Raw genomic sequence first — 20,169 nt, 5'->3', positions numbered from 1 at the left:
TGTATCTCCTTATAATTTAATCACAGTTAGTAGCAGAGTAATGTTAAGATGCTCAGGAAACAATGAGAACGTGATAAATATGTAGTTGACAATGTCAAGGATGAAAATAGTATACCAAATAGTGTATTATTATATCAAAAATAATTCACTGTTACTTCAAAATAGACAGTAATTATAAAACCTGTATCAATAGCCATGGGTCAGATTTTACCACCTGTGAAGACCTAAATCTTATAATCTGCCATATCTGAGTAATGACCCTTTTTGCCATGTATGTGTAGGACTCAATCAAAATTAAGTCTTTGGACAATTGTAAAAGCTAAAGTAAAAGAAAACAACAGGCATATTCACAAACTTTTAACTCTAGTTAGAGGAGAAGAAAAGGAAAGCTTTAGAAAGGACATCTTCAGGCACCTTTAGGACCACTTACCTGGTTAATGTGCTCTGCTCCAGTCCATGTGAAACTGCAGGTGTCATTGCAGCACAGGACATATAAAGGGGAGTCATCAGGATTGGTCCCTGATGGGCAAACCATTCCCATAAACACATCTTCCTCTTTCTCACTTGCAGAGACTTCAGCTAAAGTATTAAAAAGACAGAAATTCAAACATCAACAAAGGACTTAATCACAACCACGACTGAAGAGCTTTAATATACATTCAGAAAGCATTACATACCAATTAAAATTCTTTGTTAGTCAAAATTTCCACAGTCTGACTGGAGATGGCTCAACTGTTAAGAGCACTGGCTGCTCACCCGGGGTAACCAGCACCCACAAGGCAGCTTAAAACTGTCTTAGCTCCAGTTTCCAGAGAGCTTATGCCTGCTCCCAGCCTTCACAGGTATCAGGCACACACATGGTGCATAGACACACATGAACACAAAATACCCACGCAAATGAAAATAATAATTTGCTGTTTTAAATTGTAAAAGTCAATATATAAGAAAATCAAACCAATTCTGGAACAAAAAAGGCAAAGCAGAACTACACTGTAACTATATGTGATGGCCATGCACATTACAATTCTTAGTCCTGTGTCCAGCAGTGAAGACTCAAATCTTAGTGAGACCCGCCAGCACACACCTATAATCCCAGCATACTGGAAGCAGAGGCAGGAGATCACAAACTAGAGGTTAGCCTATACCATTAAGTAAAGACAGTGTCTCAAAAGCACTAAAATTCAAGTCTGTGTTTCACTTAGTAAATTATGACCATATCACAATTTATTAACCAGTGTTTGAAAAAAGACAATTCATCTTTTAAGAACTGCATGGCAGAAACTGATAATCCGCAATTCTTGCTTTATGTAAAAAACTCTAAAGTCAGATGTAGCTATACTGTGGTAGTCTATTATTGCTCCATAGTTTTATCATATCCATCAATAAAGCATAGGCAACACTGTCAGATTTTATATTATCAATTATAAATGTAGTCTTCTAAGTAAAAAACGTCATACTAATTGCTTTTTGATAAAATTAGAAAATGTATTTGAAAAGAGTATTAACAAAATTTTAGATATAAAACTATCTTGATAATTTCAATGATATCATTTACATACACAAATATGGTTTGAACAATTGCAATGGTGCATGGCAAGAGAACCTTTTCAAATTTTGAGAGGAGCAGCTCACTTATGCCTTTAACCGTATCCATTACCTTTGGCAATTTTCTGGGCTGTCTCTAAGATGGTGATGGCGGCGGGGTACGCTCGGCCACTGACAGCCGACATGAATGGGGTCATCCCTCTTGCATCCCTAGAATGAGAGAGATTACGCGGTAAGCTTTAGCATCGAGGCCAGCTGGGATGGCCTTTATTCCCAGCACTTCAGAGTCAGAGGCAAGCTCAGCTCCGTGAATAACCAGCCTGGACTACAGAATTCCAGGCAAGCCAAGGCTACAAAGTGAGACACTACCTCAGAAACACAACATCTACTCTTATCTTCCTATTTTACTAGAAAAGAAGTGTTGGTGATAAACATGCAAGTGAATTTTTGTTTGTATCACAGAAAGACTAACTCTGTGATGCTGCTGGAAACAGACATTACTATTGTAGTCTATGTTGGCTAGTCCTAGTGCTGGGATGATGAACTAAACATGTCAACATCATTCTGTGTTCTTTTTTTCCACAGAAAAACCTACACTCTGATCCATGCAACATAAAAGTCAATTTCTATTCATTCCAGGTATGCTCTCTGATGTCGAGAAGGCCTCTTCACTAAAGAAAATTTAGTAGAAGAAATATAGTGATAGATTCTAATTTTTTAATACAGCACAGGATCAACTTAAACAGGACATCACGAAGCTAACCCTTCGTAGGAAGTCTATCAGGCCTCTTACTTGGCAGACAGGAGCTCTCGTAGATAAGGCTGCAGAACCGCACTGTCACATAACAATTTTAATATAAAGTGAGCATTTGCCTTTCGATCCTTGGATTCTACTATGGAAGGCTCTGTGGAAGGACCTGGAATTAAGCAGATTCATTTAGTACCAAGCAAACCTATCAGGTACATATTGAGCTAGGTCACCAGAACAATATCCATAAAAATAAGTGAACTCAATACAAAGAATCTAGCATATTAACACGTCTTATAAATTTCAATTGATTTCTTAATTTATGTATGCAAACAATATACCACAATGCATACAAAAGAGAGAGAGATTATATAGAAATACTTTTCTAAGCAAAGAAAAATCTTTTTGAGACAAAAAGTTATTCAAAGTTATTCCAGTGTGTCCCTCTAAGTTCAAAAAGTCCAAGTAGACAAATAGTAGTCTTACCTGGAATGGTGGAGGTGCTTGGTCCTTGACCACTGCCAGCTGCTGCTGTGGTGAGAGATCCCACAGCGGGGGCCAGGATAAAATCAATGTCACCATCTTTCAGTAAACAGAAGAGCAGGACGCACGTCACTATGCGCAGCATCCCCTAATCTTTCTCTGTACAGGCCTTAAGGCTTTTCTCCGAAAACCAAAGGTCAAATCCAACAAAAGGTTAAGGGAAATTTCTTTCTGACTATAAGAGGAACCCACTGGGCAGATCATTCAATTCTCTTGATGTATTCCCAATCAAGGGGCCATCTAGCCTCTTAACAGTACGGAAATAATTATGTCAGAGAAAAATGGTAAAAACCAAACCCCTTAAGCCAAATTTTCAACTAATCAATTTGTAGTGTTCACCATACTAAGTTCACAATCTTTTAAATATTTCACTAAAATGTTCATTTCTCCTTTCACAACATTGCCTTCTTAGTAAACACTAAGTAAAACAAGAGATCTTACCAGGATCCATTGAAGGAGGGTCAGGAACCCAACTAGGGGGAGCTATGGGGGGTGAAACTGGATCCTGGTGGTCACTGGATGAAGCTCCAGCCTCATGTCTACCCAAACCAGCTGCTCTCAATGACCGTCTCATCATTTCCCGTAATCTCAAACTAGAAGGACATGGACAAAATCAGAACTCATTACCATGTCTAACCCAACAGGAGGTGTATAGAAGTTCTCATCTGAGAAGCTCAAAGATTTGTTCTATAAGCAAACACTCCAGGCAAGGGAAATGAAGTACAAATGCCAATTCTGTAAATCCCAGAATGAGTCAGTAGAGGATAGAAATGAAGCTAGGGCAGTCTAGTATCCAATGCAACACTGAAAGCATTACAGTAGCTCCCTACACACGTAAGCAAAGGGAACAAAAGTTTCAGTGAGATAAGATTAGAAATACTCTTTCATACACTTAGAATAAATGAACAGCTAGACATTAGAACAAAGTTTTTTGGTCCCATTTCCTAAAAATTAAGTTTAATAACAAATATCAATAAAACTACTGATTAGTACAAAATGAAGTTAGCCTACTAAATCCCTTTTCTGTGAACTTAAAAGCAATTAAACTAATATCCACATGAGCAATTGTAAAACAAGGAACAATTTAGATGTTTTAATACCAAAAAAAAAAAAAAAAAAAAAAAAAGACCCCCAAAACAAAAACAACGAAAGAAAACAAGCCTCAACAATATAGTACAACTCACATCATCAAGAAATTAATGAAACTAAAATTGTTACTGCCTGGGGCTTGATTTCTTTTTTTTTTTTTTTTCCTCCTGCTATAAAAAAAGAACACTGTACAGGTGGTTTACATCACTACAAATGTACCTACTCACAAAGACCCCGTTACGGGATCTGGTGCCTTCCTACACACAAGCCTGTACTATACCTGAAGAAAAGCTCAGACAGTCATACAGCCATGTTAGGAGTGATAGTGATTAAGAGAACACAGATCCCTTCACTGAGCCACAGTTTTTAAGGCCTCTAAATAAAGAGTAAAAACTCAACTATAAGGGCAAAATAACACATGGGGACTTCATGTTTCCATGTAGCCATAATCCCAAAGACATGACTTCTAGTGTGAAAGACCTAGTACTTTATGAGATAAGCATAATATAAATAAATAATCCTAAATGAATGTTAATGCTTGAGTCTCCAGCTGTAATAACTATTTAATCTCAGAGTAAATGTGTTTTTTCCACATCAACATGTTTGCTTTTATAAGAAAAAATTAAGGGCATGACCATTTCTTTTAAGATGCTATTTCCAGAAATGTGTTTTTAGGAACGTATTTGTGGTGTACTTCCTGGAACAAACACTGAAAGACCCCACAAAATGAATGTTAATACCTCAAGTAATGTATAACCTACTATAACATTTACCCCTGTAAGTATCTACTGAACATTCTCCCCCTCCCAATTTAGAAATTAAGATCGAAAGTTTTTGTAAGACAGAAGGGAGCAGAGTGCCTGACGGTTTCAAAGGCACCTCTCTGTTCAAAGCCAACACTCAGGGAAAAAGCAGGCTTCTCCCCATGACTGTGCACTGATGGCAGGCGCTGAGTGTGCCAACATGCTGCACTCAAAGCACAGATGAGGAAAATATAGGAAATGGAGGCACTGCAATAACCTGAAAATAAATGTGTGTTTGGGACCTATTAAGAAACATGCTCATTCCAGGTTCACAGTGAAATGCCTACTGGGTAAGAAATACAAAATAAATGATTGTAAAGGGAATTCAGGCATAAGAAACAGAAATCGTGGCAAACTAGAGGAATACATGTTCATCTAAAGGCATTCAGGTTTTAAAAAAAATGAACACTGCATAGGCCAGAGAAAACACATGTGGGATATTCTCCAACTTCTAGCTTAGAGTACATTAAGAGTAAATGAAGGTAATTGAGACCATAGTCTCATCTTGAACTTGCAAACTCCCAGCTTTGTTGCTGTGATGTAGTCAATTCAATATTAAATGAGGGGGTCATTCCTTGTCATTTTTTTAAATTGTCCTTAACCTTTTTCTTCATTAGGTCTTGGGAACATTTTTAAGTATATTGCCCAGCTCCTCATACAGATTCTTAAAAAATAAAAAAACAAAAACAAAAAGAAAATTATTCTTCAAGATGCTGTACACAATTCATGGAGATTCACCTGGATCCTCAGTGGCTGAGGACAACACTGAGGCGACACCACCTTGGCTGCTAAGATTCAGAGTTTTGACATTTCTTCATATAGGCTTGCCTGGAGTCATCGTGTTTTCTGACAATATGGAAGAATTCAAGGATGGTGTAATTTCCTCTTTGTAAGCACGTTATATCCATGCTACAGAAGCCTTAGAATCCAGTCATGTTCAAATATAACACTGTGACAAAAAAGTGAAGGTCATGTGTCTTCCAGGTTAACAATTGCTAGAGTATATACACCTGCAATCAGATGCATCAACCAAGCTTTCCACTAAATCTGCCCTTTGCACTCAGGAACTATTGAGTCACATAACAAAACTTCTGAGTCAAATCATCATCTGAAGTCATTACAGTATTCCATTCAACAGTGAAACTGCATCAGTTCTGAGCTTACAGCTCAGGAATCCCAGCCTGCATACTCATCAAGGGGCATCGCCTAGACAATCCATTGTAGGCTAGTGGAGGGTGTCACTTGAGTGAAGCAGTCTGTGGAATTCCTACTGCCCGGCGTGGATATAAGCCTCCTGTGCTGTCATCTGTTCACCGGCAGCCCTGAGTTTGCACTGGTTAAGAGCACTGCAGTGGAATCTTCGGCAAATTCCTCAAAGGAGCTTAGTCTGCAAATTTATTTCTGTGAGCAACTCATCGCCCACTCTTGAAGCTCCTTTTAGTCTTTGCCTTCAAAATATTCCTTATATGAAAAAGATGGCAGATGGGCATTGGACCAACCATATCAGAGTCCAAAGTGATTGGCACCTGTAATTTCCCTGAGGAAATGAAATACCTGAAATAATTCAGAGACTAATTTCTTCATGAAGAATTTAAGTTGTTTTCCATTTTAGAGTTAACACTTAACTTAAGGTAGTTCTAGATAAATAAGCTGGTAATAATTTTCACTCTGTGCAGTATACATGTTTCTGTACTATTTAAAATTATAATTTGGTCACCCACGGGTTTTTGTTAAGTTTCACTTTTGGATCTTTTTGAGCTCAGGAAACTATCAATCTGGTAGCCTTCCTAATGCCCATTTGAGAGGAAAAAAAAAAAAACATTTTGAAAGGGAAAGATGAATGTGTAACAGAAAACAGGCCAATAGAGTCTTCTTTTGAAGTAGACTTTTCCACCCATCACATTACCACCCAGGGAGCAGTGCTTTCAGAAACAATTTGCCAATAACCAAGACTTTGGCTCTTTCATGTCTAAAATAAATTTGTTTTTTTTTTCCTACAGAAAACTACTGAACTTTTTATGTTCATCATCTAGCCAAATACCTAACAATATTTAATAAATTATAAAGGACTATCCAACAATTCAGAAAACCTGAAAATTTAAAATCAAGCATTCAGAATACACAGCAGCCTTTCATTTCTTCCCAGGTCATTAAGATACCTGAGGATGGACCTAAAGAAGACAACTACCTGAGAAGAACAGTAAGTTCAGAACACGCTCAAAAGAGGATGCCTGAACTGTGCCTTAAAAATCAGTGTCAGAGATCCTAGTGTTCATACTTGAGCACTAATTACTTATCAGACATTGTCCCACAGTGTTACTGGAAGAAGCCAAAAACAAACAAGAAAGGACCCACCAATTCATGCACACGACAGTAAGAGATACACTGCTTTCTGTACTTGGGACTTTTTCCTCCAATTAAACTTTCCTTGGAAAAATCGTATTACCTTCGACTACTTGATGATCCAGCCCGATTACCTGGGCCATTACTTGAAACAACTGATATTGCATTTGCAATGGCCTCCACAGCAGAAAGCCTTTCTGCAAATGTATTTCTTTCTGAGCGCTCAGCTTCTGAAACATAAGGGAAAAAACTAGGAGTTAAACGTTGAAAACAACTGACAGTAAGTTTGAACTGGCAGCAAATACTAACTCATGAATGTTAGTGCTTCCATTAACATAGTAGGTAACCATTCTTCTAAAAGCATCAAGGATGAGAAAGATTGAACTAAGACCTTTATTCAATTTCTTTACTCTGCTTTATTTCAGAAACATAAACATACAAACTTAAGCAGATGTAAATTTACCTTTTACTACTAAGTAAAAAAATAAAAGGACTCGCCCATTAGTATATCAATCTTACTTTATATGCTACTTATAAACAACCCCTAGAGATTTTGATGACATAAAAATGAAACCCACAAATCACATTTCAAAATGCACGTCCCAAAATAGCATCAGCAGAATTAAAAATAACTACAAAGTTGCAGTTTGGGTTCTTCCTTCATTTAGTCAATTAAAGCCTTCACAGCCAAACCAAACCGAACCAAACAAACCCCTCATTTACTTTTCGGAAATATGTAACAACCCAACTTATTTTTTCCCCTTCTACATTCTAAACAACAGAACCACAGAATAAAAGTTGTTTCTGTGGTTTAAAATACCACATTTCTATAGGGTGCAGAGTGGCTGGAGAGACAGACAACTCAGCTGTTAAGAGGCCTTGCTGTGGCAGGACTGAAGTGCCACACACCTTTACTCCCAGAACTCAGGAGGCAGGGGTAGGTGAATTTCTGTGGGTTCAAGGCCAGCCTGGTCTACAAAACAAGTCCCAGGACAGCAAGGGCTATACAGAGAAACCTTGCCTCAAAAATTCATTTAGTATCAAAACACTCTGCTTGTTTATTATGTAAAGAATTAAAGGCAACAAAAACATACAGATCGAACTTATTACCAACTTCCATATGTAATCCTTAGAATTTTTTTTACCATCTGACAAAGTCAGGCTTTCCAAGATCATACAGAATAAAGTAAAAAGCATACATGTTCTCTGTAAGAATGTGTCGATGTCTTTTCCTAGTGTTCTAGTGAAGGCCTTGTTACAGTTCTGAATCTTACCTTCCTCCTCTTTAGTTTCCTTATTGCTAGTTGGAAAGCAAACTGACACACAAGCATGCAAAATGTTCCGGTTTCCATCACATCTGTGGCTGATGAAAGTCTGTAGCATCTGCAGGTTCTGCTCTAAAACAACTGCTTGCTCCAGATTCAGGAGATACTGTCGACACGCTTCATAGTCACACCGGAGAATGTGCTGCATTAAGGTTTGCTTCTGTGCTCCGGCAAAAGAGGGCAAAGAAACTTCAATGAAACTCAACAGCTATGTCAAAATTACATCAAAAAATAGCTCATGGCCACTATAATACAATTAGATCTTCAAAGAAGTAGGAACTGATTGCAAGTGGCTTATCTATGCCGTGTGTAAAGAGTGTATACAAACAAGAACAGAAAAGAAATGAGAACGTTCTGTAAAGCACAAGTAAATGTTTGCAGTTTCAAACTACCTCCCCGTTGTAGTGAACACCCTGAATGACTGAACAGGAAGGTCTGCGGAATGAGAAGCAGCCGTGTTTGGGAATGTCCTGAAAGTCACTCTAGCTTTCAGTGGGAACACTAGCAATGTTGCCAGCTGGGTCAGCAAAGTGTGGACATTTTCAAGACTTACTTACCAGCACCTCATCGTGTAAGACTTATATTTCAGAACCTACAAGAGGGCTCAGTGGGTAGGAAGCACTGCCAGCAAGCCTGACCACCTGAGCTCCATCTCCAGGCCCATACGGTGAAGAGATCCACTCCCACAATCTATTCTGACTTCCACATGTGCGTCCTCTTACCCCACCATAATCATGTATATACACAATAATAAAGGTCTAGAAAGAGTTATATTAGGTTGTGCTACATGAAATACAAAACTCTTGACTCTCTAGGAATCATGATAGGTGTAATTTCCAAAGTCAATGAAAGATCTATCAAAAACATAGCAGTGCTGTAAGATATACGTAGAAAATATCATTAGCTATCTCATATCACAAAGTAGTGTGGGGGCTGGAGAGATGCCTCAGCAGTTAAAGGGACGTGCTGCTCTTGCAAAGAACCAAGCTTCAGTTCCCAGCACTCACAGCCCTCTGTAACTCACAGATCCTCTGTCCAGGGGATCTGACACACTGCTCTGGCCTCCTCGGGAACCAGAATACAGATGCTGCACAAACACACATCATAACACATATCAAAATAAATCTTTTAAACAAACAAAAAATAGTACAAAAGTGAAAACTAAGATATGGACCATTTAATATCTGTAACACAAAGCACTTGTTTTATTTTAAAAAGCAAGCTCATTGTTTGTACCTTTTACTAGAAACAAGCAGGTGTGGATGGGAATACAAAGGGACGAAGGAAAGGGCACATAAAAAGTTGCCAAAAAAATGCCTATAAATAAGTTCTGGCCAACTTTATGGGGAAGCAGGTGCCATAGAGGGGTCACTGTCCACATGAGGAACTAAATCTTACAGGACTTGGCAAATTTGGGAAAAGCTATTCTCACTGTGGAATCCAGTACACTCTGGGTAAACTGATGCTCTAATGCTAAAAGACAAAGCCTCTCCAAGGCCAAAAGCACAGCACTTGAGCAGCACAGTTTCCAGTTTGTTTTGTTGCTGCTGTGATATACAGTGCACTACTCGCTTGGCTGGCGCCAGGGACTGCGTAGGAAGCTCTCATCATCAACCTACTAGACCCAACACGGACTCACGCTGTCAGCAGTGTGCTTAGCTATGCTGCAGCATTTACCCTACAGCAAAGGATGCATGGAAGGTATTTCGCTATAGAACCCTGACAACTCCAGCACCATCGGCAGAACCCAAGTGAGAACCAACTCCACAAAGGTGTGAGTGCTGACACGAGTGCCAAGCACTCAAGCGTGCGCGAGCACACACAAGCATGCACATATGCACATGCGCACAAAAAGTAGATGATAGATAAATTTAATAAAACAAGACCTTCTGTTCTTTCTTCCTGAATCTGATCTCCTGTGTTTAGCCAGATTCTACTTGTAAAACCAAACCTAAGTATATGCAGAATCTTATCACCTTTTACTCACAATTCTGCCTTCTGGCCCAAGTCATCAAGCTGCCCAATACCTCCTAATGTTTCTGATCCCACCCTACCTTTTAGTCCTCAAAGAACCACCTGTCAGCTCAAACTCTGCAAAGAGCTTAGCGTTACCACCTCTACTTGTTTGTGACTGACACACCCTTAGCCCACCTGCTTTCTTCCACCTCCCCCATTCCTACAGCAGACATCAGATTCATGGCTCTCCCTTGACTACCACCATCCAGTTAATAAGCATTACAGTTTAACTTGCTTCCAATACATGAAATCTGTCCCTTCTTCCCCATTTTCAAGAATTCAAGTTTGCTTTGTTTCTAACTTTCTACCTGTGCACCAGCCTTTATCTAAACATCTGTTTTCTGCCACCACCATCCCAAAACCCAATACTTTATTACTAATCTTTTAAAAATAATTTAGGTCATTCAACACTCAAAGTTCTTCCATTGGTATTCACTTCAAATGTAGGTGCCTCAGGCAAGAACACAAGTCACCCTGTGCTCTCTCCAGTTTCACCACCTGCTACCCTGACCAACACAACCCTCACCTCTTGGCTAAATAAAGAAATTTTTTTAGACATTAATAAGAATCTCAAAGATGACACCTGGTACCGCAGATTATAATCTCCTCTCTCAACCCTCAGCCCAAGTATCAAGTCCTCAAAAGCTTTCTATATAGTCTGATTTCTATCCTGACCACTATTCTATTCCAACAGTATATATGCCTTTCTTTAAGACAAAATTATACCATAATAGCTGACCTTTGTCTCTGTTATTAATAAACCATTAGTTCTTTTAGGGAAGGAAGTAACAATGATCTTTTCAAGAATTTTTCCCTAGATGTCAGTATTTTCCTCTCAATTAAAATGGCAAGTAATGTCAGAAGTTAAATACCTCTACAGCCATGATGATAACAGCAGCTTTCTTTTTGATTGTTGAATTGGCAGGAAGATTTACTAAAGAATGCACACCCATCCCGAGACTACTAATCGGTGGGAGGTCGAGCCAGTCAGGATCTCTTATTCCTCCCATGCAGTCTTTAGCCATCGGGTAGATAGTACCATTTCCATCTCGGAGAATAATAGGAGATTCCTACAGTAGATGAAAAATAATAATTCTTGATCTAAATAAAAAATGATTATACAAGCCTAGTGTGACCATCGATGCCCAAATTCTAGGATAAAACATACAAAGGGTGATCAATAATTTGAGTTCTGCCTAAGCTAGAGACTCTTACCATCCAAAAAAAAAAAGAAAGAAAGAAAGAGAAATAAAAGGGTGAGAGTAAACAAAGACTGATTTAATGTGTACTTATTTTAAAATAAACTAAATATTAGAATTAACAGTCAAATTTAAAACTCTCATAATAGAATGTACAGAATATTATAAATTCTTCATTAATTCTCTAATAGGCCAACACTAAGTAGCACAAAAATGTCAGTCTTGTATCTGTTCTTAAAAAGTAAAAATGAGTGTCAGGCTCTCTGATCACCTCCTCTTGGGGGTGCAGAATTGCCAGTCCACAGACAATGCAACTAGTGCTGACAAGACTTGATAGGCTAAGGTCCAATAGAAGGGAAGGAGGAGCTCCCCTATCAGTGGACTAGAGGAGGGCTATAGGAGGGAAAGAGGGAGGGAGAGAGGCTGAGATTGAGAACAGCCAGGATACAAATTAAATAAAGTGTAATAAATGATAATAATACAAAAGAAAAAAAGAAGAGTAAAAATGAGCTTCTTACCTGCCCAGCAGTGAAAATAGCTACACTCCTCTCATTCTGACCAAGAAAAGCAATGCTGCTTGTTGGAAAATTATTTTCTTGTTCAGCTTTTCCTGTAGCAAGATCAAAGATACAGTACCGTACCCAGTTTCCTGTCTTCAAAACAGCATGTACACCTTTCAAAGGCAGATAAATGAAAAGAAAAATAGAAAAACCTTACACAGTCCATTCAAGCATTTAACAAATTTTAACCTGTTCAACAACCAATTGTGACTACACTCAGCCACATTAATTCTATCATGTTACATCAGGGGGAAAATGTACCAATCACCAAACAACTTTAGCTTAGACCCACATGTGACAGAAGATGTCCCCTGGAAAGTTATAAAATCCTTACCTTTGGAATCTACATTCACTGCTAATATTTCAGTCTTCTCAGGTATGCAGAGCTTTTTAGGAGTCCTCTGAAAACAGTCGGGAACTTTTGGTGTACCCCCAGTTTTGACAACCTGTAAAGCAATAGGAATTTTGCTCATACTGCAGCACACTCAGGGAGTCCATCCCAAAATTCACTGCCATCGTATAACTACCTGCAGCTCATCAATCCTAAGCAGCCTGCAGTCCTGCAGAAGCGAAGAAGGGTCAGCATCCGGACCAGAGCTGTTCTGGCAGGTGCTATTACTAGATGTCCCTGGAAACTTTACAGCCACGTAGGCACCATCCACCTTTAGCACCTGGAAATAAGAGGCAGATACAATTAGGAAATATTAAAAACAGCTGGGATAAAATCAACACGCAAACTCTGCTTGCTGAACTGATTAATACTAATCACAGTTAAGTCCTGTAAGTATATATCCTCAAGGAGCAGCATGCTGTAACATCAATCTAAACAAAACCATTTGAATTTTGCTGTTTATATCAATAGTCAAGACTAGAAGAACCAACTCACACAACCAGCTATCACAGTGTTAAGCCATTTACTGATCCAAATCTAGGTTCACCCATGTAAATGTCTCATATTCTATCTTCCTTAGTCTAAGCAGTAGTATCTGATAGACAGTCCTTTTTCAGGTCCCATGGATTCTACTACACTAGTCTTCCTTCACTATGCAGGTGAGTGGGGCCTTGATAATTTCAGGATCTTTCTGCCTCTACCTCCCAAGTGATGACATTACTGATTAAACACCACCATAGCCAGGCTGGCATCCATATAGGTCAGCAGCCCAGAAAGCCACAAAGCTCTCTGAATGGGACTAGCAGGACCGAGGACATGTGTACATTACTAATATTTTATTTAACAAATTCAAATGACCCATATCCATACCTTGTGGCCAGCCACAAGGCTGTCAAGCTGGAGATGAGAACGATAATGCAGACAGACAAGCACAGGACTTGGAGCCAGGACACCTGAATTCCACCCCTTCTACTTATCTATGAGTTTCAGTCAGTGTGATTTTCTCAAGTGAGACTACAATTAATCAAAGGCTTCATAAGAAAACCTTTATAAACTGTAGACCGTGGTTTGTTATCTCTTTCCATTGTGTACAAGCAAAAAAAAAAATCATATTTGAAAAGGTTACCACACTTTAGAAACTAAAAAGCAATCAGAAAATGCTCACTATGCAGATATTCTATACCTGTAGGGGTATTTAAAATGTGCACTGAGGGACAAAAGGGTCAGTTAATGACACTCAAGCAAATGGTTTCTATTTACTGGGTTTCTTGGAAGGAAAAATGCTTCAGGAGAAAAAGCACAAGGTGGTTCATAGAGAACAATGCTTAGTGCTACACATTATGTCCTTCTGCAGTTTCATAGTTCAGGTAAGTGTATCTGAAAGTAATGTACGGAGACAGCAGAGAGCACCCACTGTGCAATCACAATTGTGTCCATAGAACACAATAAGCATTGTACAAAAAAAGCCTGTTAGCTCTAGTTCCAAGGGATTCGGGCACACACGCCTGCACACACTCAATATGAGTGCACATACATACCTCAAAAACAAACAAAAACATCACCCCAAATGCTCAAGTCACATGTGATGGCTATTCTTGGTTGTCAACTTGACTACATCTGGAATTAACTAAAACTCAAGGGTTTGAGTACATCTATGAGGAACTTTTTCCTAAAAAAAGTCGTTTGAAGAGGAAAGGCCACTTTTAATCTGGATCCAGGATCTGTTGAGGTAGGAAGACCCACCTTTATTCTGGGCAATACCTTCTGCTGGCGGCCTCCATAAAGGATACGGAAGGCACCTCTTCACTCTTTGCTTGCCTGCTCTCATAGGGAAGCCCTTTCCTTCACTGGCAGTAGAGCCTACTTCTTCACAAACTTCCAACATATACTGAAAACGAGCTGAGACATCCAGCCTCATGGACTGAACAACTGCTGGATTCCAAGGTTGTCTTCCTTGGTAGACAACCATTGCTGGACCAGCTAAACCACAGCCGGTAAGCCTTCCTAATAAATCCCACATATATTCGCAAGTCTATCAGTTCTGTTTCTCTAGAGAACCCCATTACAATGCAGCAGAGAGCCATCTGACTCAGAACTCAGACCAAAGCAACCCCTGAAGGAGACGATTTAAAGGCAGACTTGAAGAAAGGTATCTCAGATACTGGCCATAAAAATCCTCAGGTAACCAAAATGAAGTAGTAATTAATTCTCATCTATTTTGAACAAACCTTGCCGACAGGAACATTCTTCACATCTTCAACAAAAACAACTTCCCGAAGAGACCACTGTTCTTCATTCACCTTTTCCTCTTCTTTTGGGGCAGGAGTTGATCTACGTCGTTCTTAGACAACAACAAAATGTTAAGTACCAAAAATAAAATATAAAAAAATCATTACAGAGTCCATCTAAGCATACCAGTAAGGACCGTTTGCGAAGAAATGAGGAATAAGTCACCTCTTTCTGAACTGACATTATAACATAAAAATCACCCTACATGAACAAGCGTCACCAACTGGTTACTGCCCAACTATACCAACATTTCTACAACTACTACATGGCGCCAAAATGGTGCTGTGTGCTCACGTTTGCAAGTATTTATGTCATTAAAACCACCATTTAACTTTAACCTGTGACTTTCCAGAACTTGAAATCCAAGACACAGTTCTAAAACTAGCTTTGTAAATTCAATAATGCAAAAGTAGTGCAAAGTAATGAGAATCTCAAAAAGAACTGAAACATATATTCTAGGTGGGAGCGTATTTCCTTTGATAACTACAAAGAATTTCATATATATTTAACTATAATTGTAAAAAACAACTGAAACAATCAGCACTATAAAGACTGTCTTTCCACTTAAACAAGACTGTACCAAAAACAAAAGAAAAAAAATCCAGCAAAGTAACAAAACAACATCTATAAAAATAATTTTTAAATGCTACTGAGTTAACTAGTCAGACAAACACAGCATCACTATCTTCCCGCGATGTCCTCTGACCATGCACAACGTACACACAACTTACTGTATGGCATTGATGCACTGCTGGCAATGGAGGACGCATCACTGCAGGTGGATGCTGGCGACGGGGGAGGACCCATTTCTGTTTTGACTGGCTCCTGCTTACTCTCAGGCCTAAAGTAAGAAAAGCACCCTTATAACTAGGAAATAAGACAACAAAAACCTTCAAATAATTCATTGAAACAAGTTTATAAGTGAGGGAGAAATTCTTGTTAGATGGCTATAGTTTTAAACATATGTTATAGCAATAGTACCATGTAATAAAAGAGGTCCATGGTGCACATTAGAACAAGGCACCAGACAAAGTTCTCCACAACTTGTGCCGGCAGTGGACAGACCTCCTCTCGGAGAAGCAGTTAAACCTCTCTTAATGACAACTCCACTATGTTCTACAGGTGAGAAAGCATACATTTTTATAAAGTAAAATTAGTTCTAGACACAACCCCTTAGTTTCACACAAACCTTTAAAACTAGGATTACAGGAATGTACCCAAGACCATCACACCCAGAAAACTGGTATCTGTACAACAAAGCTGGCTAAACCCCTAGCGCTATAAAGTTCAATTCTTCTTTTACAGAGATCAGAAAATATGAAAGTATCATGAATGATCTGCTATTTTTATTTTTGGAAAATATATCAATGTAACTAGGAGATTCACCTATAATTCTTTTTTTTAAAGGCATTAAAACTGTAAATCTTAGGTATTAGTATCATACATTTGATTTTTTTTTCTTTTTCTTTTTAGTTTTTTTGAGACAGGGCTTCTCTTATGTAGGCTTGGCTGTCCTAGAACTCAGAGATACACCTGCTTGACTCCCAAATGCTGGGATTACAGGCAGCACCAATGAGCCTGGTTAAAAGGTATAGAGTATTTTTTTTTTTTTTTTTTTTTAACTAACAAACCCTGTGCTTCCAAGCTTCACCTTGCACTTTAAGCATCAGGAGAAATAACAGAGAAGTTAATAAATTTATAATCATTCCATTTTGTTTGGACATGAAACAAAACTTCAGAACTTTAGACACCTGTGTATAGGGTGTGAACACAATTTTTCATGTTTAAAATGCTGTAAGTACATTTTCCAGTGTAACTAAAACTTAGCAAAAAGAAAATACTCTTCTATGTTATAATGATAGGAACATACTCTTAACAGACTAAAGGTTACACAACAACTTTAGTGCAAGGAGAAAAGACAATGTTGGCCTAACAGTAAGGCTGAACATGTCAAAAGATATATAATACCTGCAAACAACACAGGCTAATGACAAAAAGAGAGAGAGAGAGAGAGAGAGAGAGAGAGAGGCCTGTCATCCTGACTACCATCAGGAACTGTAACTTAAGACTGGAGAGGTGGCCCAGCCATTAAGAGCACCTACTGTTCTTCCAGGGCACTGGGCTTGGCTTCCAGCACCCACAGCAAGCAAAACATAAAATCAAATGTTTGAAAGAAGAAATTGTAATGTGCAATTAAAACAAAATCAGCAATTTCCCCACTTCTTTATCCAAACTTTTCACAACCATGTTCATATACATAGCAAAGAGCTGAAATACTAACAAAGGGCCCAGTACTCACTTTGTTTCAATGGTTTTGCTGGCTTTTTCCATGCTTTTCAGGCTCTCTGGAGACCGAAGCTGAAATCTACAGCTATCATTCATATTCCAAACTGACTCCATTAAAACACCAACTTTAGGTATCCCAGCACTAATTGAAAATGCAACTGCTCCAGCATGATAAAGAGGATTATTTCTCAAGCACACCTAGCAGACAAGAAAAAAAAAAAACACAATCAGGACAATGTAACAAACACTGCCAATCAGGTGAAAATAGAAAAGTACACTTCTGTGTTTTCCAACACAAGCTCACCTGCAACAAAGGATTTAAAGTAACCTTCTCTATCCAAACAAATGTTTCTACAACTAATGAGCAGTGACGTCAGCATGTCTGCTAGAAATGGATCATTAAACTCACAATAGCAGCTAGTGTCAGCCATTTTATAAAGGGAAAGAAAACGAAAAAACAAAACAAAACAAAAAAAAACATAACCATACTGTTTCTGTTTCATGCCATTTTGGACTGTTGTTTCCTTAATTTTGATGCACCATAGGCTCTAATATATCATCTCTATGACTGCTTCCCCCAGCCTTCAGTGGGCACTGCGATCTTTAAAAGGAACATGATGTGCAGCTCAGCCTATATCAGCACTCAAAGGGCTGAGATAGGAGAAATGCCACAGCCAAGCTGGGAGTAAGACTCCTAAAAAAACAAACAAACAAACAAACAAACAAATACTGACCTTGGCATCAGGTAGTTAAACAAAGGGACACATTAAAGAACCCTGTAGAACTAAGGATATACGCTAAAGCTTAAAAAAAAAAAAAAAAAAATCAGAGGTTCATGCAGGTATGCACTGAAGGCTGGCCTCTACAGTGACACTGTCAAACAAACCACATAAGGGGCTCAATTCTCCTTGACAACTATTAAGTATCATCAACTACAGTTTTTGACATAGATAAATAGTCTCAAAAGCAAACTTGGAAAAATGTTATAGGCAGAATTTTTCAGGAAACTTTTGTCCTATCTGCCACCTTCCACCACTGCCAGCCAGGGCCAGGTGCCAACAGGGAACAGAAGTTCCCACCTTCTCTTACACTTCTCCCCCTTTCACCCCCAACATTTAATGACTGTACCTAGCTAAACTCCTATTAAAAACTTTTATTGCCCTGGGCATGGTGGTGCAGCCTTTAATCCCAGCACTCGGGAGACAGAGGCAGGGCATTCCCTAAGTTTAAGACCAGCCTGGTTGATATGGTAAGTTGCAAGCAAGTTCCAGGGCAATCAAGATTCAAGGTGAGACCCCCATCTCACAACAATAAATAGGGGAACTCCCCCCAAACCTTTCCTAAGTAAACCCCAACTCTGCCTACTTTAAAAAAACAAAACTAGTGAAAGCTTAGGGCCCAGGAACTACTTAAGAAAAACATTTTAATTTAAAGAAACAGATTATTATTAACTGAAATTACTTATTAACATCTTATTACAATAAATGCACCTCACAGACAAGCAGCAAATCCAAGTCTGGGCCAGCAGAGAGTACAAATAATACTTGGCAAATACATGATTCTCAAGTATTAAGATCTAGGGATGCAGGTGGAATTAACTAACAATTTTTCCTGCTGTCATGGGGGTGGGGGAGAATCAATGTTTTTCTATTCTGTGGCTCCACAAGCCTCTAGCCTTAAAACAAAATCTCAAGGTTCCTCAAGGTACTGTGACACGGCCTTTCCTTCCACAGTTTGTTCCCAATCTATCTCATTTAAAACTCTCCCTTTGGTCTAGAGCAATGGCTCAACCTTGCTAATGCAGCAACTCTTTCCCCATGCTGTAGTGACCCAACCATAAAATTATTTTCATTGCTACTTCATAACTATAATTGCTACAGCTATGAATTATAATGTAAATATCTGTGTTTTCCAATGGTCCTAAGATGATCCCTGTGAAATGGTCAGTAGACCCCACAGGTTGAGAGCCATTTCACAGGGATCATTACAATCCATAACAGTAGCAAAATCACAGTCATGAGGTAGCATTCACGGCTCATACATAGATTTGGTTCCCAACACCCACATGGCAACTCACGACCGTCTGTAACTCCCGTTCCAGGCATCCAACACCCTCTCCTGGCCCCCACCAGCACGAGGAACACATGTGATACAACAAACACATGCAAGCAAAATAGTCATACACAGAAAATAATAACAGATGAATCTAAAAGATACTTTGCAAGTACCTTCCCTGCTTGCAGGAATGTCACCACTTGTCTCAGTCACTAATAATCACTGTTGAAATTAGAATGAACAGAACAGAAAAGGTGGCTCCTGTAGACAGGAGAGATTCCTTGTAAAAAGTCCCTTAGTAAAAAATGAAAGCAGAGTCATCCTATCCAGATAGTGGACATTTGTATTTCAAAGGTGAACAAACTTTAGAACAAGACAAGTCTGGATTGGGGGAGGTGAGGAGATGGAGCTAAAGACAACAAGAAGCAGTACATTCTAGCCAGGATCAAGCAGTGACTGTTTATTAACGCCCAGAGAACAGGTGAGGATAGCTTTTGGTGTCGGAAAAGAAGCTGAAACGAAAATGCTACACGAGGAAGTATGCAGCACACTCTATGTGACAAAAGCCTGCACTTGTCCTGAATCCCATGGGCCAGGAAGCTCTAAGTTTCTTCACATTGTAACACTTGCTGTGATCTATAAAGAGTAAATTTTACCATAAAAGATAAATGTCTATATCAGGACCCTTCTGGTCTCAGAACATCAATGTCCCAAAAACCTGTTAGTTCTGTGGATCACCTCATTTTAATAATCAGTAGGTATGTTAGCAATTACAACTAAAAACCTTTAAAGTATTTTATGAAATTAATAAATCCATAACCATGAAAAGTAGTCAAAGTTTTCGGTGGCCACAGTCCATGTGTTAACCTCTGTCCAACTACGCACGTCCGTGTGTCTGGGTGTGGGTGTGTGCACGAGTGCAAGGACTTGCAAGTCCAGAAGACGGCATCCGACCATCGAGAGGGGTCAGAGAGCAC

The 20,169-nt window shown here is 39.0% G+C and overlaps 1 protein-coding gene across 1 annotated transcript in view; it reads right to left on the bottom strand.

The window, feature by feature from the left end:
• Ubr5 (ubiquitin protein ligase E3 component n-recognin 5) overlaps positions 1-20,169 on the bottom strand; it is a 111,750-nt gene that overhangs the window by 36,801 nt on the left and 54,780 nt on the right. The window contains exons 14-27 of the mRNA XM_055626290.1: positions 17,151-17,335; positions 15,583-15,692; positions 14,791-14,903; positions 12,699-12,842; positions 12,506-12,617; positions 12,130-12,284; positions 11,285-11,482; positions 8,346-8,556; positions 7,175-7,301; positions 3,278-3,429; positions 2,780-2,875; positions 2,339-2,462; positions 1,658-1,755; positions 431-579 (exon numbers count right to left, since the gene is read on the bottom strand). Of these exons, the coding sequence (XP_055482265.1) occupies positions 431-579; positions 1,658-1,755; positions 2,339-2,462; positions 2,780-2,875; positions 3,278-3,429; positions 7,175-7,301; positions 8,346-8,556; positions 11,285-11,482; positions 12,130-12,284; positions 12,506-12,617; positions 12,699-12,842; positions 14,791-14,903; positions 15,583-15,692; positions 17,151-17,335 (1,974 nt within the window). The remainder of the gene's footprint in view (positions 1-430; positions 580-1,657; positions 1,756-2,338; positions 2,463-2,779; positions 2,876-3,277; positions 3,430-7,174; positions 7,302-8,345; positions 8,557-11,284; positions 11,483-12,129; positions 12,285-12,505; positions 12,618-12,698; positions 12,843-14,790; positions 14,904-15,582; positions 15,693-17,150; positions 17,336-20,169) is intronic.

The sequence above is a fragment of the Psammomys obesus genome, unplaced genomic scaffold, assembly GCF_907164565.1.
Source record: "Psammomys obesus unplaced genomic scaffold, mPsaObe1.curated_primary_1811, whole genome shotgun sequence".
In the NCBI taxonomy this organism is placed as follows: Eukaryota; Metazoa; Chordata; class Mammalia; order Rodentia; family Muridae; genus Psammomys; species Psammomys obesus.
This window is presented reverse-complemented; position numbering and strand designations above follow the sequence as displayed.